Raw genomic sequence first — 18,157 nt, forward strand, 5'->3', positions numbered from 1 at the left:
GCCAAGGCTAAACTTCAGGTTTTCAAATGAATTAAAACTCTTTGTCTATGGTTGATTAACAATCCGAGTAACCAGGTTTCTGTTACAACATGGTGATTATGTTAATTTAAATGACTTAAAATTAGCCAAATTAGTTATTGTAAATATTTTAAATACAATAAATAAGTAAATATGCAAAAGCTGCATGTCAGACTCACACATGATACGTTTATCTGTCTAAATAAAAGCTTATTTTTCTCAAAATACTACTTAAACTGTAACGACGCAACTCTGTATGACGTAATGCACGTTTTGTATTTCTGTGTTATCACCACAAGGTGGAGGCATTGAATCTATGCGCACCACCCGAGCCACTGTTTGTCAAGTATGATTTGTGTTGGTCTGGACGAGGAAGCTGGCAGTTATTGTTTATGCAACACAACACACATCCTTATTAACAAATACATTTATTCTGACATTTACTTTCGGTCTTCCTGCTTTCACACCGCGTATCCAGTCCAGGCAGAACACGTTTGATCGATTCTGTAACTTGAACAAAAGCCTAAGCCTGTGAGAATCAGTGACCTTTGAGCTCTTTGATTCTCCACAGCCTACCCCTGGGCGCTCTTGCATGACCCTCGTAGCAAAACATAAACCGAAAGAAATTGTGTTTATCTTTGTGTTGTTGTAGTAGTTGCTCATTCTCATGCACAGAAACAAAACCAGTCACAAAACTCCAAACATTTTTTAAACAAAAGTTGATAAAGTGTTACCTCTTCGACATTATCTCAGGAGGCGGAGTGCTTTTTGCATACCCCCACCCCCTAAGGGTTTACTAGATCAATGAGTCAGATTACAGTCCCAGTTGGTTTCTGAGACATGATAGGCGGAAAACCAACTTGTTATCGCTGTACGTCAGGCTTCGACTTGCAGCAGCTTAAACCCTGACACCATTGTTCACACAACTTTAGGCCTCTGTGACATCCGTGTTTCCTGAGCAAGCAGCGGCTCATGCAACAGCTGAGCAGGAAATTCTGGCGAGGGAAACTTTACCAATTAACACAGTCATTCATGTTTAGAAAGGCTTTTTGGGTTCATTTAAAAAAAAATGGGGGGGGGGGGGGGGGGGGTCTCCTTTCCTAGATCTTTCCAGTAAGCTCTCAATGTATCACGTTATGTTTGTCTTCCCGGGAGAAACTTGGAGAAAACCTCACACATAAACACGTTTTAATCCCAAATAAATGACATAACCATAGGCAGTTTCAGGAGGTTAAGTCTTGGACATGCGTGCATGTATACATGAATGCACTTGTGTGTGGATCTGTGTGTAGCTGTGCCGCTTGTAAATTGATCCCTCCTGCTCTTGCTGGTTCGTTGTGCAGAGAAGGGGCGAGGAGGAGGAGGAGGAGGAGGAGGAAGAAAAGGAGGAGGAGGGAGCTGAAACAGGAAGGAAAGCAGGCGGAGAGGGACGGGAGGGAGGCTGTGAATGCTAACAAGCCCCGTCGTAACCGTATAGCTGTGTAGGTAGGGTTTGATAACACATCTTGCAATGGAGAGGAACGACGACCACTATTAAAAGTCCTACTATGCGCCAGCGCAGAGTCCGCCTTGCGCGCGTGCAGCAGCCTCACAGTCGTCGGCACGTTTGATCAGAAAAACCGTCTTTTTTCCTCTGAGTGAAATGTATCGCGACTGCTCGGGATTCACATTCTGACAATGGAGATTGAAAATATCGTGGCCAACACGGTTCTCCTGAAGGCACGGGAAGGTAAGTTCAGCTTAATGGCTTCAAGAATGAATCGTCTTTTCTCCCCCTCTTCGGCGACTTGGCCGTAGCTTTCCGCCTGTCCTTCTCGGGATTTATGCCTTCTCTGTCTCGCATCCCTGCGCAGTGCTTTGTCTCCGGGCAGAACCCAAACATGTTCTGCCGAAATCTGCTGCTCGCACAAGAACTGCACGCAGATTCACCGGGGCACCTTAACGTAAGGCCCCGAAGGCTGGAGATGAACAAGGCGGGGAGTGTTTGCAGCATCGTGCTTAGATGGCTGCGTTAAATTGAAGGCGGTCGAGCGAATTTTTTCACACAGGCGGCAGTGGTTTGGTGGATATTTACGATGACATAACAGACATTTAATGATATCCACGTTATTGACTGTGGAGCGAAATTTGGCTGCGCAGCGGGGCTCTTTGCGCCGGTGCCTTCTTACCTGTCATTGTAGGTTTCGGTGTGTTTAAAGCCTAATTAGGCAGGTAAAGTCGGCGTGTGGTGTTTTGACGCAGAAATATGCGGCTGCATTGGCTGTTGATTAGACGGGAAGGGGGTTGTGTGATAGCGAGGGGCTTCTGGAGACTAGAAGGTAGCCCCGGCGGCCCAGGCTCCACAGCCTCGATCGTGCACACTGCTCAGTGGGCCGGGGATCCCACAGAGGCAGCTCACCTGGAGGTGGAAAAGAGGCGAGTATCCATCTGTTTTCCATGAGATGGCAGAGCAGCGAGGCCACTTTTGTAGCCAGTGAGTGGGCGCTGGGTGGGTGTGCAACACTGTATCAGCAGCCAGAGGAGGGGCGGGGGGGAGAGAAGAAGTGTAATTACTGCTCAACGATTTCCACTCGTGTTTTTTCTCTCTTTCTTCCCCTTCCAAACAAAATCGAGCAGGAGGCTTTGTGATTTCAGATGATATTATGCAAGCTGATGCATTTTTCTCGAAAGCAAATTCACTCACAAGCCCGAAAGGCTGGAGTGGGGGGTCGCGCCTCGGTGTGCAGAGGCCTTCCCTGCTTATGGTTTACATTATATTCAGAATGCGTTTCAGTTGGAGACTGAACGCCAACACTGCCGTGAAATGGATTGTTCACGGCAGCTGTGAATCCATTTCATAGCAGCAGTTGCTCCGTACGAGACCAAGCACCAGGCTCTCCTTTCGCTGCCTTTAAATGGTGCTCGGCAAAGGCTTCCCACGAATGTCCCGATGTTACTGCACAAGAGTCGGATCTACAGGCTCAATACCTGCCGGAGTTCACCTTCTCTTATCACCCCCCTCGGAGGCCCTCGGAGCACAAAGATAGTGGGAAGAGCACATCTGTCAACAATTTCACAATGTTATACATAATTAAAGCATTGGAAACGGAAAGATTTATTGATTATTATTGAGTCATTTAACAGGCAGTTGATCACATCAGTTTATTGAGCGAAAATACAAAGCTCTAGCCTATTACACCTTTACACTGTTTTTATTTGGTTGGAAAGGGTGGAAAGGGAAATCACCAGCACCACAAGCATCCTCCTATAGTTAAGAGTTGCGTTTTTATATTTCTCCCTGCTATGCTATTCACCATTCATTGTCTTAATTATCATTAAGCCTAAAACAGCCCCTCAGTTTATGTCTGGAAGGTGCACTGGAGACTAGTTGGATGTTAAATCATCTTTCCATAGGTGGGTGTTTCTCAGCTGGCAAAGTCTTTCACAATGCCACAGTAACAGTTGTCAGCAATGGCAGAGTAACTAGTTGCAGAGCGAACAGCACCTTTAAAAGCACACAAATCCAGACAGAAAGCAGCTTCTATGCATCACATTTCAGTGGCCTTCTATCCAAGAGTCTCTCTTTGGTTACCTTCATCCCATACTGTACATAACAGCGTTTGCGTGACCCTGCTCATGTGTCCTTCAGCAAGACATTTAAACACTTGCTCTGTAGCTCTCTGACCTCACTGTGGAGAGAGAAAATTACAGATTATTAGTCTTAAGCTGTGCAAACCAACTCGGGTTCTGTTGACAGTTTTCGTCTTCTCTGAATTACCGCTACACATTTGTTGGTGTCCAGAAAACTGTTGAGTGTCACTTTATACAGTCATTCTTTATACACCTGTGCATGTGAAACTGGGTGGCCACAGTGAGAAGTGTTATAATAGGGTGTGTTCAGTCTGGCACAGTTGAAATGACATGCGTCAAAGGAAGTGGTTTGAGATGACACTGCTCCTGATGCTCCACACCCCTGCCTATGCGAATTTCACACATGCATTTGTTATAAAAATGTAAAAGGAAAAGCGTAACAATAACGGTATTTAATTGATGGGGCGGCGGTCTTAAACTGTGACGAGTTAAACAGAAAGTCCCGAAGTTTACGGGAAGACCAAGAAGAAAACGACGAGTTCCTCCTAACACAGCATACTTTCATTAAGCATCCCGCGATGAAGTGTATTAATCATTGTGTTAAGCAACCATGTTCAATATTTAACTGTAAATAAACAAACCTGACCACTACATATTTGATGTGTGGTTTTGGTGGTTCATGTTCACAGAAAATATTTAATACATGACATTTAAACACGGGCACTTGAGATCATTAAAAAACCCAAAAAGAACTGTTATCATAGTTTGTCTTGCAGACTCCTGTTTACAATACTTTGCAGGCACCTGAGTTGGCAGAGCACCCTATCACAGAGGAGCAGATGGTGGCGTGAAGAGTGCTGAGGAAAAATTATGTTTACTCTTCTGCTGTAAAAAGTTCTCCTCCCATTGCACTTGTATGTCAGAGTGTTTTTAATGGCTGCATTGCAGAGACCTTTTGGCGATCAGTTTCAATGTAACAGTGGTTTAAGTGAAATGGGAAAGATGTTTAGGCACACACTGGTATATTGATTTTAAGCAAACAGTACAGCTGTTTCTTAATTAGGAGATTATGAAGGAAGCCAGAAACGTTATGAGACACGTCTTCCCTTTGTACACCTGGAAAAATAAACTAATGCTGAAGCTTAATATTAGCAGTGGTGTTGTAAACAGTTAAAAACGGAAAAGGTTCCTAGAAAAATCCAGACATGTATCCAGTAATGCTGACAGACGACAGCACTTTAACATCTCAGGCTTAATTTATATCTTAGAACAAAACAAAATGCCTTTAATGGTAATACCAAGTTTAAACTGCTGAGGATCATGGGTGTTGTAGTACTTTTTTCTCAGCTAGCTCTCGGGCCTTTTGGTGAAGCTTGACTTGAAACTGCTAACACAGTGTGTTACTGTTGGCGAGTCTTTGGTGCTGGTATTATAAATTAGTTGCCTTTGTTTTAATTGAACTGTGTTTCCCAGAGTGCTCTTTGAGAGCCTGCATTGACTTGTTGTATTCAGCTGTGTGTTGTAAACATAGTTGCTGTAAGAGGATTTGTGATGACATGATGGGGGCAAAGAGGAAAAAAATATTTATCTCTGCAATCAGAACATTTTGTCTTTGACTGAATGATATTCAGTTTGTTTTGTTTCATGTCATTTGATGGGTGTTTTCTGTTTGTTTCTGTAGAACAGCAGATCTGCGATGCTGTCACAGAAATCTGATGTAGCTTTAAAAAAAAAATCACAAAACAATAAAAAACATCAGCAACTATTCTTAAATATTGAGAGACTGGAAATGCACTGATCTGACTGTCCTGCAATATAAGTATTATGCATTCGATAAATAGAAATATGCTCTTGTATCCTATTAAAGCAGAAATCTTAATTTGTTTCAGCTGTCACCAACTTTACACTCATCTCTTGGGACGCAAACGCAGTGTAATCGCTAAGTAGTAATGTGAATTATCTACAGACGACTATAGTAAAGGGTTAGATAACTCCACTGGAGACCTCGACATGTAATCACCAAGAGTTACGCTAAAGAGACTGAACCTACGTGGCATTTCAATCTCGGACTTTCTGGAATTAAATGTAATCACAAACCTAAAACGGAAGGAATGTGGATTGTCCAGCGCTCACATGAGCTTTGATATTTTTGTTTCCTCAAATTTCTTGTGCAATAGAACAATACAGGTATAAGCAGATATGGCTGCGTTGGTGTTGGTGTCACTAACCTCTGTGCGTGCGCTGCCCTCTCCTTACCACCCTTCAAACTTGAATCCCGTCACTCCTCTCAGACCACTTGTGAGGGTTTTTCTGTGACGTTAGCCAGCGTAGCTTTATTAGTTTTGTGGTTGTAGCTGGGCTAACACTCGTTGTCATCACTCTGGGGTGTTTCCTCCAGCTGAGGCTCATAAAACACATTGCTTTGTGACTGTCCCTTGATGTGGGACTCATTTTACAGTTATTACACCCACAAATGGGCTGTGCGGAGAACGAGATGCACTGTGTTGCGTACTCGGCTCTGCTGCATACCTCTAGCAGGGATGCTTAGCTGGGTGGCTGCTGGGATGTTCATTAACATGTCTTCTTGGCAAGCTGAGTAAACATGAAGAGGCACTTCTGAAGCACTTTATGAACATCTATTAAATGTTAAATGGGCATTCTTCCTACGACAACCCAGCTGTCAGTCTGCTTTTAACAATGTGTAGGTTATGTGTAAGAGCGGATTCGGAGTGTTGTGGTGACTTATGCTTTGTTTCTCTAAAGAGGTTTTTTAGAAGTTGTAGGAAGTGTATTAAATGCCCCTAAAGATTTTTCATGCTTTATACATTTTTCTTTTTATAACATTAATAAAGTCGCAGTTTTAGATTCTGAATATGACTCGATGTGTTGTCCTGTTAAAGCTCATTTTCAAGGTGTAATCTCTTCTATGTGTCCTGTGCTCAAGGGCCCCGTTCTGGGAAGGCCTCTTTTCTGTGTTTCAGTTTTCCCTGCCAGGCTATGAAATTAACCATTCCACCCTTCATCGAAGAGACAGCTGTAGATAACTCCCAGATGATTAACCTTTCAGTTTGTTCTCTTAAACCCACATGAAGTCTGTCGGTATCTTGCTCAAGTTTAGTCTGACCATGTTCCCGTACTGTCCTTCCCTCCCCCTTCTCCCCTAAGACACTGTGAAAACAAGGGTCAGTTTTCAAGCACGCCTCGGCTCGGTTTAATGGAATACCTCAAGCACAGAGACATGAGGAAGAAAAGATCATGCAAAACACCATAGCACGCTGCTGGAATGAGCACGGGAGCTTGTTTATGTGCAAAGTGCTGTGCTCTGTGTGTGTGTGTGCTCGTGCTTGTCATTTTGCTCATGTGAGAAATTGCTTGTCCTACCTCATGTGAGATCCGCTGCCCCCCCCCCCCCACGCACTGCCGACTTCTTCGTTTGTTGTCACTGGAATTTACTGTGATGTTGCAGCGTCCCTCGCAGTTTTGCACGCGAGCCACTCTTTCTCTCAGGGCCATATGGAGGAGGAGGAAAGTCTGGTTATAAAGAATTAATGAAGGCATAACGGGAGAAGAAAACTGTTTATATATGGAGGGCAGCAGGAGGCTGAATCAGAACATGTGAGCGAGGTGAGGAGTAGAGCAGAGCAGAGCTGGCTGATATTCACATGTTTCTCTTTTCCTCTCTCTCAGCTGATGTGTGTCTTTCAGTGCAAGTATACAGATGGATTACCTTACGCAAACACTGGGCCTTTGCTCTCAATAGGCAACACAGATACTCACAGCTAATATTTTCCTTATCAGGGGCTGCACCAGCCAATCACACACTGTATGAGAGAGTGACTGGGAAAGCAACAGACCATTCATTTATCATGGCCAGGCTCCATTGTGCCTATGTGCGTGTGCATGCTCGTATTACAATGGGCCTAAACTATGTGTGACCCTCTCTCATTTCCTACTATTTAAGTCGTGTTTTTGGGAGACGGCTGCGGCAGTCCAATACAAACCTCCACCTATGCTGCGGCTGTTGGACAGGCTTCAAATCAGAAGAAGCGCCGAATATTCAGGATGCGATTGTACTGACTGAGAATATCCTGGTAAACATTATTATCAGTGTTTTGAAAGTTAGAAAAATGTTTCTCATGTGCAATGTAGTTAATTCACTCAACAATGTTTTTGGCTTATTACCTAGTGCTAGAATAGTGGCATTGTAAAGCGCTTTGGGTGCCTTGAAAAGCGCTATATAAATCCAATCCATTATTATTATTATTATTATTACCTCTCTCTATGCCAAAAGTACATGGTGTCCCCCATCTTTGACCTTCACGCAGCTTATTATGTCAGAGTTCAAAGAAGTAAACCTTCACGTACTCATTAGAAGTCACTCTGCGTAAGTGTGTAGCCTAACTGGCTGAATCATATTGTGTGAATACGGGCTGCTTACTGCCACGGTCAGGCTGTGACTGTCACAGACGAGTTGGATTTTCTGGCCTTGTGGCTGTTATTCCGAGTGTCAGCATGTGACATGTGTTCATCAGATGGCCGAGCGTCTTCCGCCATATGGTGATTCAAAATAAAAACGAGTTGTGATGACAGCAGCGCTGCTCTATGTTCACGGTAACATCTGAAGAAGCTGGGAATCACAGCAGAGAAAATACTCGGTGATGGTGTTTTGTCGTTTAAGTGTTTTAGAACTGTTGTTTTCTAGTTCCCAATATCGGAGCAAATAAGACCTTTTATCTTATTTTTACATAACGCTTTTTTGTTAGGGTGTATTTTTACAGTATTAAAATGATCACTTGTGGCACACAGAGATAAAAAGTTGCCCTCCTCTTGATGTCAATGGCACCAGCCACACAAGGGCCATATCAAGGCCAGCAAACTTGGGGTCTATGTGCTTATTACTTTGAGATGTACCACCTGCCTAAATGTTATTGCAGTTTTAGTTTGCTAGGACGCTTCATGGCGATGGTGGGATAATATAATCTGATTCACTAAAGAAAACATGTAATGTTTTTGAAAAACATGACAAAGGTTTCGCCATATCTCACCTCAACTGATCTCTAGAAGTTGTTAGAAAAACAGGTTCGATCCACGGAGGCTTCACCTTGTACCTTACTGAACTTTCTGCTGCTTGGTGCCTAAAGCCTTCAGACGTCTCGTGGAGTCCATGGAGTGCAGAGCTGTTTTGGATTTAGATGCATCCTCGATGCACTAATCGTCTGACTGATTTGCGTCTCTGTTTTGTCTCACCTGTTTCCAGGCAGAAACTGTTTTTGTCTCACTTGTAAGGCCTAATTTTACTATTACACATTCTGTGAAATAACTAGTGAACTCTGTTTGAACTGGTATTAATAAAAGGGAAATCTGAAGTGTGGATTTGTAACTGCTGCAGGAATTAGGATGTGGCTGGGCAGGGGGAGCTGCGCTGAAACGATACTACGATACTGCTACAGTCGAATGTGCAACCTCCAGTCTGGCTTCTTCTTTCGCTTGAGATGAAAGAGAGGTGAAAGAAGTAAAGGCAGTGATATAGGGATGTCACCGGACTGAATTTGTCTTGCACGTGAGCTACAAGCACACAGAGTAGGAGAAAAAGCAGACTCAAAAAAGGACAATGAATGTACATTCATTAAAGCAGCCATAACTCACCTCAGACAGAACTGCAAACAGTAGCTCCATGAAGATACTTAGTGTACACATGTGCTCTTTTTATTTTTTCTGCAGTCTCAGTTTTATACGTGTCTAACCGGTTAGACTTGAAACTTCAGAAAACACACTAAAATACACTTCAGGAAGGTAAACAACACTGCTAGTGACTTTGTCTGCTGTAATTTGTATTTATTTATTTATATATATTTGTTCGTATATAATTTCTCTATTCACATTTGCACAAATGGCACTTGTGTCCCCTTTAACAAATGACAGACTGTTGGCTGTTATCAAAAAGAAAGACGTGGTTACATAAAGTTACTTTAAACAAGCTGAGTGTTATGTTGGGTCATCTATTCAGCTGTTGCCAAAGCAGTTTTTCTGGCCTTTTTTGTGGCATTTTGCTTTGGTTGGATGGGTGACAGTACCGAGTGACAGGAAACAAGGGCAAATGGAGAGGGGAGTGATGTGAGGCAACTGTGGCCAGTCTAACTCAAACCAGAAAAGCTGGTGACATGTTACTACATCTTACTGATGTTCGACCGGGATGACCCCGCTTTCTATAACTTTTTTTCTTTCAGGAAAGGAACGTGCATTCTCGCATATCCTCAAGCTGCATGTCTTGTTTTTGATGTCAGTCTTCCTCAGTCCGTCTTAGGTTTTTTTGTCTCGTCACTGCAGTACATGCGTCAGACTTTTGCAGATCTTGCTTGGTGATCTCAGCGCTGGCTGTAGCTCGGCTATGAATGAGCAAAACTTCTCTGAAGTCAGTGTTTATGGAGGGCCCCGTTTTCTCGAAGGGGAGAACCAAAGTTAAATAAATACTTGCTCCATCCTGTCTGCATTAAGGGCCTGCACACATGGCTTTGACGTCAGAGTGACATTAAACAGGGTGGGGTGGCCCAGCCGGCTCTGACAAGCATGAGCACACTCGCGCATACACACATTCTTCAAAAGCTTGCTATTAAAATCTTCTTTCTTTTCAATATCTTTGTCTATCTGGTGTTTTTTGTCAGTTCTTTCCTGTTTCCTTCTCTTTCTTTCCATCGGAAATTTGAGTCTCGTGTAATTTTACAGTATAGAGCCCATTAGCTGAAACACTCGCATTTCCTACTCACTGTATAAGAAGGCAACACGAGAGAAGTAACTCTCTGTCTATTTCTTACTTTCTGCAGAGCAAGTTTGATTGTATTCATCAATCTTGCAGTGTTTTTGGCTCAATATATTTGCAGACTTTTCCTGCAACTGGCCATCATCACGCTGCGTGTGCAATAGCCAATCCAACATTTGGCTTCAACATTTTTCTTCGTTGGCCTCTTTTGTTTGTGTATTCAGTTTTCCTGCAACAAGGAAACATAGCTTTGCATGTGTGTGTGTGTGTTCACCCTGGAGCCTCACAACAGGTCCGTCAACATACCTGTCTTCAACAACTTGATACCACATGATTTTAAAAGCATCATATATCAACAAGCAGTTCCAGTTAAACAGTTTAAGTTTTCTCACGGTTAAAAGGAAAAAAGAATATTTTTTGGGGTAATGTGTGTACTACTGTTGCATGTTGCATGTAAAACAAATTCAGGCAGTTTGTTCAGGGTGAAAATCAACAAGCAACAGACAGCAAAGTCAGAAAGTTGAACTCTTTCACATTTTATTTTTTAAAGTAGTTTGATGCAGAAGAATGGATGAGGATGTTGTTTTGTAGTGTTCTGAGCGTGCACACTGTTCGTTCTGCAGGTGTTTGACCGTCATGGCCTCCTGTGAGATTTTGTGCTGAAGCTGTCACATGTCTCTGCCAGGCCAGCTGGTGTCTAGTGAACTTTGGGGCAGAGGATTTCCCTCTCTGTCTATGTTGCTCACTCACACTTAGGCTGGCTGATGTACTGATGTAACATAGTAATCGAGAAAAGCCAACATTAATCATTTTAAATTCACTGACTGTGAAACAAGAAGATGGGTTGCTCTCTCCCCCCTGATAGAATTTTTTTGTCACATGTAAATACTAATGTTTTTTTAAAATTATTAAAACATGCAGAAATGCATCTACTTTTAAATTTTTAAAAGAAAAGATTTTAAGAATTAGAAATGCACAGACTTATCAAACATTAATACTGGCCCCTATTCTCCTTATTGACTGTCACAGTACTGTGAGCGCATAAAATGTCAGTATTGCATGTTTTAAAATCAGGTAACCACTTTCATAAATTTAATACAAGCTTCAAACATTTATCCACAAAAAGTCCACAACTATCCATCCATTCATCCATTTTCTTCCGCTTAACCAAATCATGGGAAAACAAAAAAACTTTATCTATTCCAGGATTGTTAACAGATTTACATATTTTACTTTTAAACACATAGGGTCTTGATATTCAGAGATCTTCAGACATAGTCATAAGAGTGTTGATCATCCATTTGTCTGCGGCATAAGCAAACAGGCAAGCCTGTCTGAAGGGAGGAGGTTTTCAGGAAGGTAGACTGCCTTGTATTTGCATCCTTTTTGTATAATAGACAGTCCAGAGGCAGATATGAAATGATTAGAGATGAGAATTGGCTAAAGACATTTAGCTATTTTTATTTTTTTTATTTTTTTATTGTCCCCTTTCCACTGATGATGGATAGGGCTGTGCGACATGACCAAAATCTCATATCCCAATATAAGACATCTATCGTCCGATAACGATATAAATCACAAAGATGTAACATTTTCTGTAAATTCTGTGAATCTCGGGCAGCTCGACTTGCGTGAAGTGTTTCAGGCTGGGCGTTGTGTACCTGGAGTCGAGTGTTTTAACCGATGCATGAAACTATACATTTTTAGACATGAGTTGTAACAGCCGCCGTTTTCTTTGTGAGTATTTATTACACGGCGTGCTGCGTTTGAGTCTAAGGTTTATTTTTTTAGCACCTGATGACTCTTTTTTGCTTCTCATCCGTAAACACTCTGAATACTCTTTCACATGATTCAGTTTATTTTGAAAAGTCTCAACAGGATCTTGAGCTTTATTGTGAAAGGTTTATGTGGAAAATAAATAGATGGTTTTTACCGTCGTTGTTGCTAACGACAACGCATAAAAACAGTCGCTTGTCCGTCCATAGTGTGGTTATATTAAATATAAGAGAAAGAGAGAACTTTAAGAAATGAATATAGCCACTACAGTGACCATCAAAACGATGGAAAAATATTGCCGTAAACAGTTTATTTTGCGACACCACGAAACAAACGATACAATTAAACATAGACGTTTTTATATCGTCATCCGACATATATCGTTATATCGAACAGCCCTAATGATGGAGATTAATCTAGAACCAGGTCTTTGTATTCCTACTAGAAAAAAAGGACTGCTCCTAGGCCCTAAAAGCTGGCACCACAAAATAGCTGGGCTCTAAAGTAGGAACCTCTGACGCAAGCGGCTGTGGGAGGGAATATTCATAGATTATTCACAGATACAACTGTCATATTTTTATTTATTTATTTATTTTTTCGTCTTCCTTGTATAATTCCCCCAGCCTTTGTTAGCAATGATTTGGGATGCACAACTAGGTCATCATAATAGTGGAAAATGGGTAATTGTGAATTTGTGTTGAACCATGTGCTTTGTCAGGATGGTCCTCCAAGGATCATTGTTTTTATATATTTTTATGTACACTTTTTAGCTTTTATTAGGAAAGGATAGTGAAGAGAAGACAGGAAAGCTGTGAGATAGCACAGAGGAACTTTACTGGCATTGTGTAATTTTCATCAAGCTTTCAAGTTTGAAGTAAATTTGAGCAAAAATAGTAATGGCAGAGCTCCACAGGCACAATATCAAAGGAATAACATTTTCAGAAGACCATAAAATACCAATCCTAATCAAATGATGTTGTAATCAGCAAATGTTTGTCACGCTACATTTTGAAATGTTGATCACCAATTTTAATAATGGCTGAGTTTGCAGACAGATGTTATAAAATATCAGATTCTCTCTTTAAGTGTGTGTGTGTGTGTGTTATCCAGTAATGATGGAATGATGACCTCTGGATAATGTCCACGGAATAAGGTTGGAACAGTATCCACACATGCTCACATCTAGCAAATATCAGGAAACCATCCACTTTGGATTTGTACTTACAACTTACATAGCATGAGTGTGCTACAGTGCTACAGGCAGGACACGAGTACTGGTTGCCCACTATGAATTACATGGATAGCTTTCTGCTATATTCTTACATTGGCTCAGTTGGACATTGCGTAGATTTTGTGTAAAGGATCTGGCTGGGTGTGGACTGTGTAATGTCTGCAGCATAGCTGGTGTAGCTGAGCTTGAGGCAAGAGTTTGCGATGAGAAGGTCATCGAGAGGAAATGCAAGGGATTTCCAGATGAGACAGTCTGCAGGCAAACCTCCTCAGTTGGATTGTTTCCCATTCCTGACTTCTTTTCTTCCCCATTTCTCTGGACACACACACACACACACACACACACACACCCCTGCTGCTATTGGAATGAGATTCCTTGTGAAATATACGGAGTGACTGGGGTCCTCTGAAGAGCGCTGTTGGGCCTTGAGATCGTTTACCACTCATATCAGGGTCATCTGATCTGCCAAGACGACTGCCCAACATTACTGTGTGTGCGTGCGAGTGTATGTGTGTGTGAGTGTGCGCGCACGCGCATTTACGAGCGAGAGAGACACAATATGTGTGTGCCCCATGATCTTTGAAGCTGTCAACATTCTTCACCACATGCCCTGCCTTGATGCATGGAGGCGACTGGTGAGATGAACCACCTGCTTTGGCCTCTGGTCAAAGCAAGGTCAACATGAACAAGCTTGTGCGCACCCACACACACACATGCACAGACGCGCACACACACACGGTTCCCATGAATCTTAAAAAGTCTGAAGTATTTCGTTTCATTTTGATAGTCATGAAATGTCTTAAAATCTTCTTTTCTCTTGTGATAGGTTTTAATTTAGACATGTGGTTATAACTGAGACTTTTCCTAACACTTGAAGTGAACCTATTGTGCTCATTTCCATATTTCCACCTTTATGTTTTTTGACTGTACTAGAATTGTTTTCCATAATTAAAAAATAATCCTTATTGGATGAAGTAAAGGATAACTAAATAAAAACAAGCTGTTTTAGCCCCTCTCCCTTTCTTTATTCTGATTGGCTGATCCTTGCACACAGTAGGTTTGAACAGCAGGTGGGTGGGGCTTATGTCCTCACAGCATCCCTATTCATATGTTTGTGTTGAAAATGCCAATGGATGGAAACTGTTAAAGACTCCAAATGCAATATTAAAGCATAGATGGGCTGACGAGGAAACTCTCCCTTTGTGTCTCAGGTGGAGGAGGAAAGAGGAATGGCCGCAGCAAGAAATGGAAAGAGATGCTAAAACTCCCGCACATCAGCCAGTGTGAGGAGCTACGTCGCACCATCGGTAAGAATCTGGTAGTGCGTGTGGGTACGTGGGTGTGAGACAAAAAGATAACTTGCCATGCTGTGTCGTTGGGGTGGGCCTGACTGTGTGAGGAAGTTCAGATTGGACTTCCTTCCTGTTTCTACCCGTCTCCACCCGTAGTTACAAGCAAGGGACAGGAAACCCTGTGTGTGTTTGTGTGCGTGTGACTGAGACAGGGAATCTGTTTGCACTGCTGTTTCTGAATCTCAAGCTCTCCTTTAACATTTCTGCTGTGCTTGTTCACACATCAAATGAAAGCATGCTCACCCCAGCTTCCTTCCTTTTCTCAACCTCCAGGTCTAACCTGAAAGTACTGGCAGGATTTTCTCTTTGTGGCCCCCGACAAGAGTTCTACTCTTGGGCTTCATTATCTTCTCACCCCCCCAGCCCCCACCCACCATGGTTCCCTGAATGCCACAGCACAAGTGTGTGTGTGTGTGTGTCTGTGTAATAGTGCGTCACAGCTATCTTTGCCAGAGATTGCAGTGCTACCCTCCCCCACATACTCGCATACCCTCCCTCTTTTCTATCTCCATGCCTTTCCCTCCCACTATCTGCAGCTCTTTCCCTCTCTCTCACTCTTTCAGCCACTTCAGAGAAACATAAGAGTGGCAGAACAGGAGAGTTACAGAGAGCACGAGTGGAAAACAGAAACACAGAGGGAAAGAGAGGCTTTTTACAACGAGAGAAAAGATCTTTCGAGGACAGGAGAGGATAGGAAGAAGGCAGAGTCAAAGATGTAGATGCACATATTCGCGGAGGACATGTCTCACACTCGGTGTTGATTGCACTCGTCGTCGTGTTGATTTCAGATCGCAAGTCTTCACTCATAGAACTAATTATCCAAATCTTGAAAAAAAAAAATCGATCTCCATCTTTGGTCCAGTTGTGTGCATTCTCACCTTTTTGTTCCTATCCCAGGTGATTTTCATGTCCGCATTAATGATAATAATAACTGTAAGTGGCTGTACAGTTTCTGGAACCACTACAGGGCTTCAGTTTCATACAGGAGACCAACTTCCATATTCACAGTCATGGTTGTGTCTAGGAGTTGCAATACACCAGCTAACAATCACAATGGATATGGACATCCTTACACCCCCCAACACACACACATTTCTTTACATGCTTGTTAGGTATGTAGTTCCTTGGGGAATTCCCCAGTGTGTACTTATCTCTTCTCACCATTCTCCCTTCCTCATTCAGCCTCTGGTTAACACTGCATCCTCATCTTCCTCGAACAAGTTTTGATACCAACAACCACACTGTTCTTTTGTCCCACCATTAATAACCCTGCCACAGCCTCTCAGTCATGTATTTCAAACAACAAAGCAACAGTTCATGAACTTAAGCCCAGGCACACCTCTATCACAGGATATCCCCTGTGTTTAATGCTTGTCCCTCTTCTATTCATCCTCTGGATCCTCTCCCTTTGATAGCGTCATACTTCGACATGATGTGGTTGGACACCACCACCATTAAATCACAGATGAAAGTTTACTGGCTCAAACTTAAATGATAAATCAGGACATGATTGGTCCCAAACCCCCAAATGTGCCTCACCATCAGCAACTCCACTCTGCGTCTGAGTAATTATTGGCACTTCTCTCCTTTAACCTCAGTGTGTCGCAGCAAAGAACATTTTTTTTCCCCAGGAAATTATTTTTGCTTTGCTTCCAAAACTTTTATCCATGCCTCCAGCACATCCAGATGTTGCTACTGCAACTGCATTCTTTACAGTACAAGTAATCAAACTCCGGTACAACTCTGCTAAATGCTGTAGTCCTGCAACCACTATTACTCCCATCCCTTCAAAACTGGGCTCCTGTCCCACACCAGAATCCATTTCAGAGTCCTTCTGTTCATCACCACACACCTTCCATCAGCCTCTACTCATTTAATGCCAAATTCTTGTCAACACCAATCAGGACCAAGCGAAAGAATTCTTTAAAGCTCTCTCCTCCTGGATCATTATCTCCAAGCCAGCACTGATGTTCAGATCACTACTCAAAACTCAAGATGTTTATCCGTTATTTGTTTGAATATGTTAGTTTCTATGATCATTTTTGCTTTTTTCACAGCCTCCACTGCCTTTGTCTGGACAGACGTGTTCGTAAGCTGTAGTTTAACTCAACCTTTTTTGTGTCACTTACCAGTTTATGTCCGACAGTATTTTCACGGACTGGCCTTTAAGGTGTCGTGGATAAATACAACAAAATAAAACCGATTAAAAACCCTGAAAACCATAAATTTCACACCCGAGCCTCAACTCTCGTGGCCCGGTACCAAACGACTCACGGACCAGTACCAGTCCGTGGCCTGGGGGTTGTGGGCTGCTGGCTTAACTGGTAGGCACAGGCCTAGAACAGCAAAGCAGCAATTCTGGTTATTTAATGTAAAATCTCTTTGTGTAACCTGAAATCAATCCATCTATTATTATTATTATTATTATTATTATTATTATTATTATTATTATTATTATTATTATTATTATTATTATTATTATTATTATTATTATTAAGGAGGATGGTACCCAGCACATAAATATGTGCACAGGATTCTAAAAACAGGCGATAAGTGCCTGCCCGTGTGTGTGTTTGTCCTTGTGTGTGTGCATGCGCGCATACAGCAGCTGTTAAGGTTTATGTACGTCACTATTACATAGATGCTATTGCGTAATTTCCCTATCACACTGAGTACAAGATCAAAATAATCCTCCTGGTGTGCTTAAACACACAGGCGTGTAGTTATGTGCGTGCACACATACACACGTGCAGAAACACTCACACTTGCCCGTTCAGAGTGCGGGCACAATGGACAGAATACAGTGTAGCGACTGATAGCAGAGTCTTTGTTGTGTCTTGATAATGTCAGGCATTTGACCTTAGCCTTGACAAGTGAACGGTAATTCTAGGAAGCTTAGATTACATTATGTGGGCTGCAGGCACTTTGTCTGCCAGCCTTAGACCTCTCTCTCCATCTTTCTTTCTTTTTTGTCCATCTCTTTCTTACCATTCTATTTTTTTGGCATATTTAATACATATATTATATGGGCACCTCTTACTTTTGATCACTGCAAACACGTTAGCCTGTTAACATGGTCCTGAAAGCATAGGTATTTTGGATGGAGACTAAATGCTTGTTGCATAGCAGCAGTGAGCATTGGCCGTGCAGGTGTCTGTTTGCACACAAACACGGGCATGCACTCCTGCACCTATTGCACGCTTGTGAGCATTTAGCTGACTGTTCACTGTCTCACTAATCTACTCTGTCTTGGTCTAAATTGGAGTTTTGATTGAGTTGTAATTACAGCTGCATTCACTGGCTCAGACAGTTAGTATCCCGTGCTAGTTCGGGATACAGTGCTCCCTCCTCTCTTTTTAATCCCCTTATTTACCAGTTCCATTTTTCTCTGACACCTTGTTGCCTTGTGTGCGTTCCCTCTTTCCCAATCTCCTTTCATATTTGTTCATATTT

General features: G+C 42.3%; 1 protein-coding gene across 2 annotated transcripts in view; it reads left to right on the forward strand.

Annotated features, from left to right (window-relative positions):
• The first annotated feature begins 1,397 nt into the window (after window positions 1-1,397).
• grk4 (G protein-coupled receptor kinase 4) overlaps window positions 1,398-18,157 on the forward strand; it is a 49,793-nt gene continuing 33,033 nt past the window's right edge. Inside the window, exons 1-2 of one of the 2 annotated variants that reach the window (XM_087842073.1) lie at window positions 1,398-1,747; window positions 14,564-14,659. In XM_087842073.1, coding sequence (XP_087698199.1) covers window positions 1,696-1,747; window positions 14,564-14,659 — 148 coding nt within the window. In that variant the 5' untranslated portion in view covers window positions 1,398-1,695. The remainder of the gene's footprint in view (window positions 1,748-14,563; window positions 14,660-18,157) is intronic. The other variant, XM_087842071.1, reaches the window with a different exon arrangement.

This window comes from Neolamprologus brichardi, chromosome 6 (assembly GCF_056152115.1).
Source record: "Neolamprologus brichardi isolate AB-2024 chromosome 6, ASM5615211v1, whole genome shotgun sequence".
Classification (NCBI taxonomy): Eukaryota; Metazoa; Chordata; class Actinopteri; order Cichliformes; family Cichlidae; genus Neolamprologus; species Neolamprologus brichardi.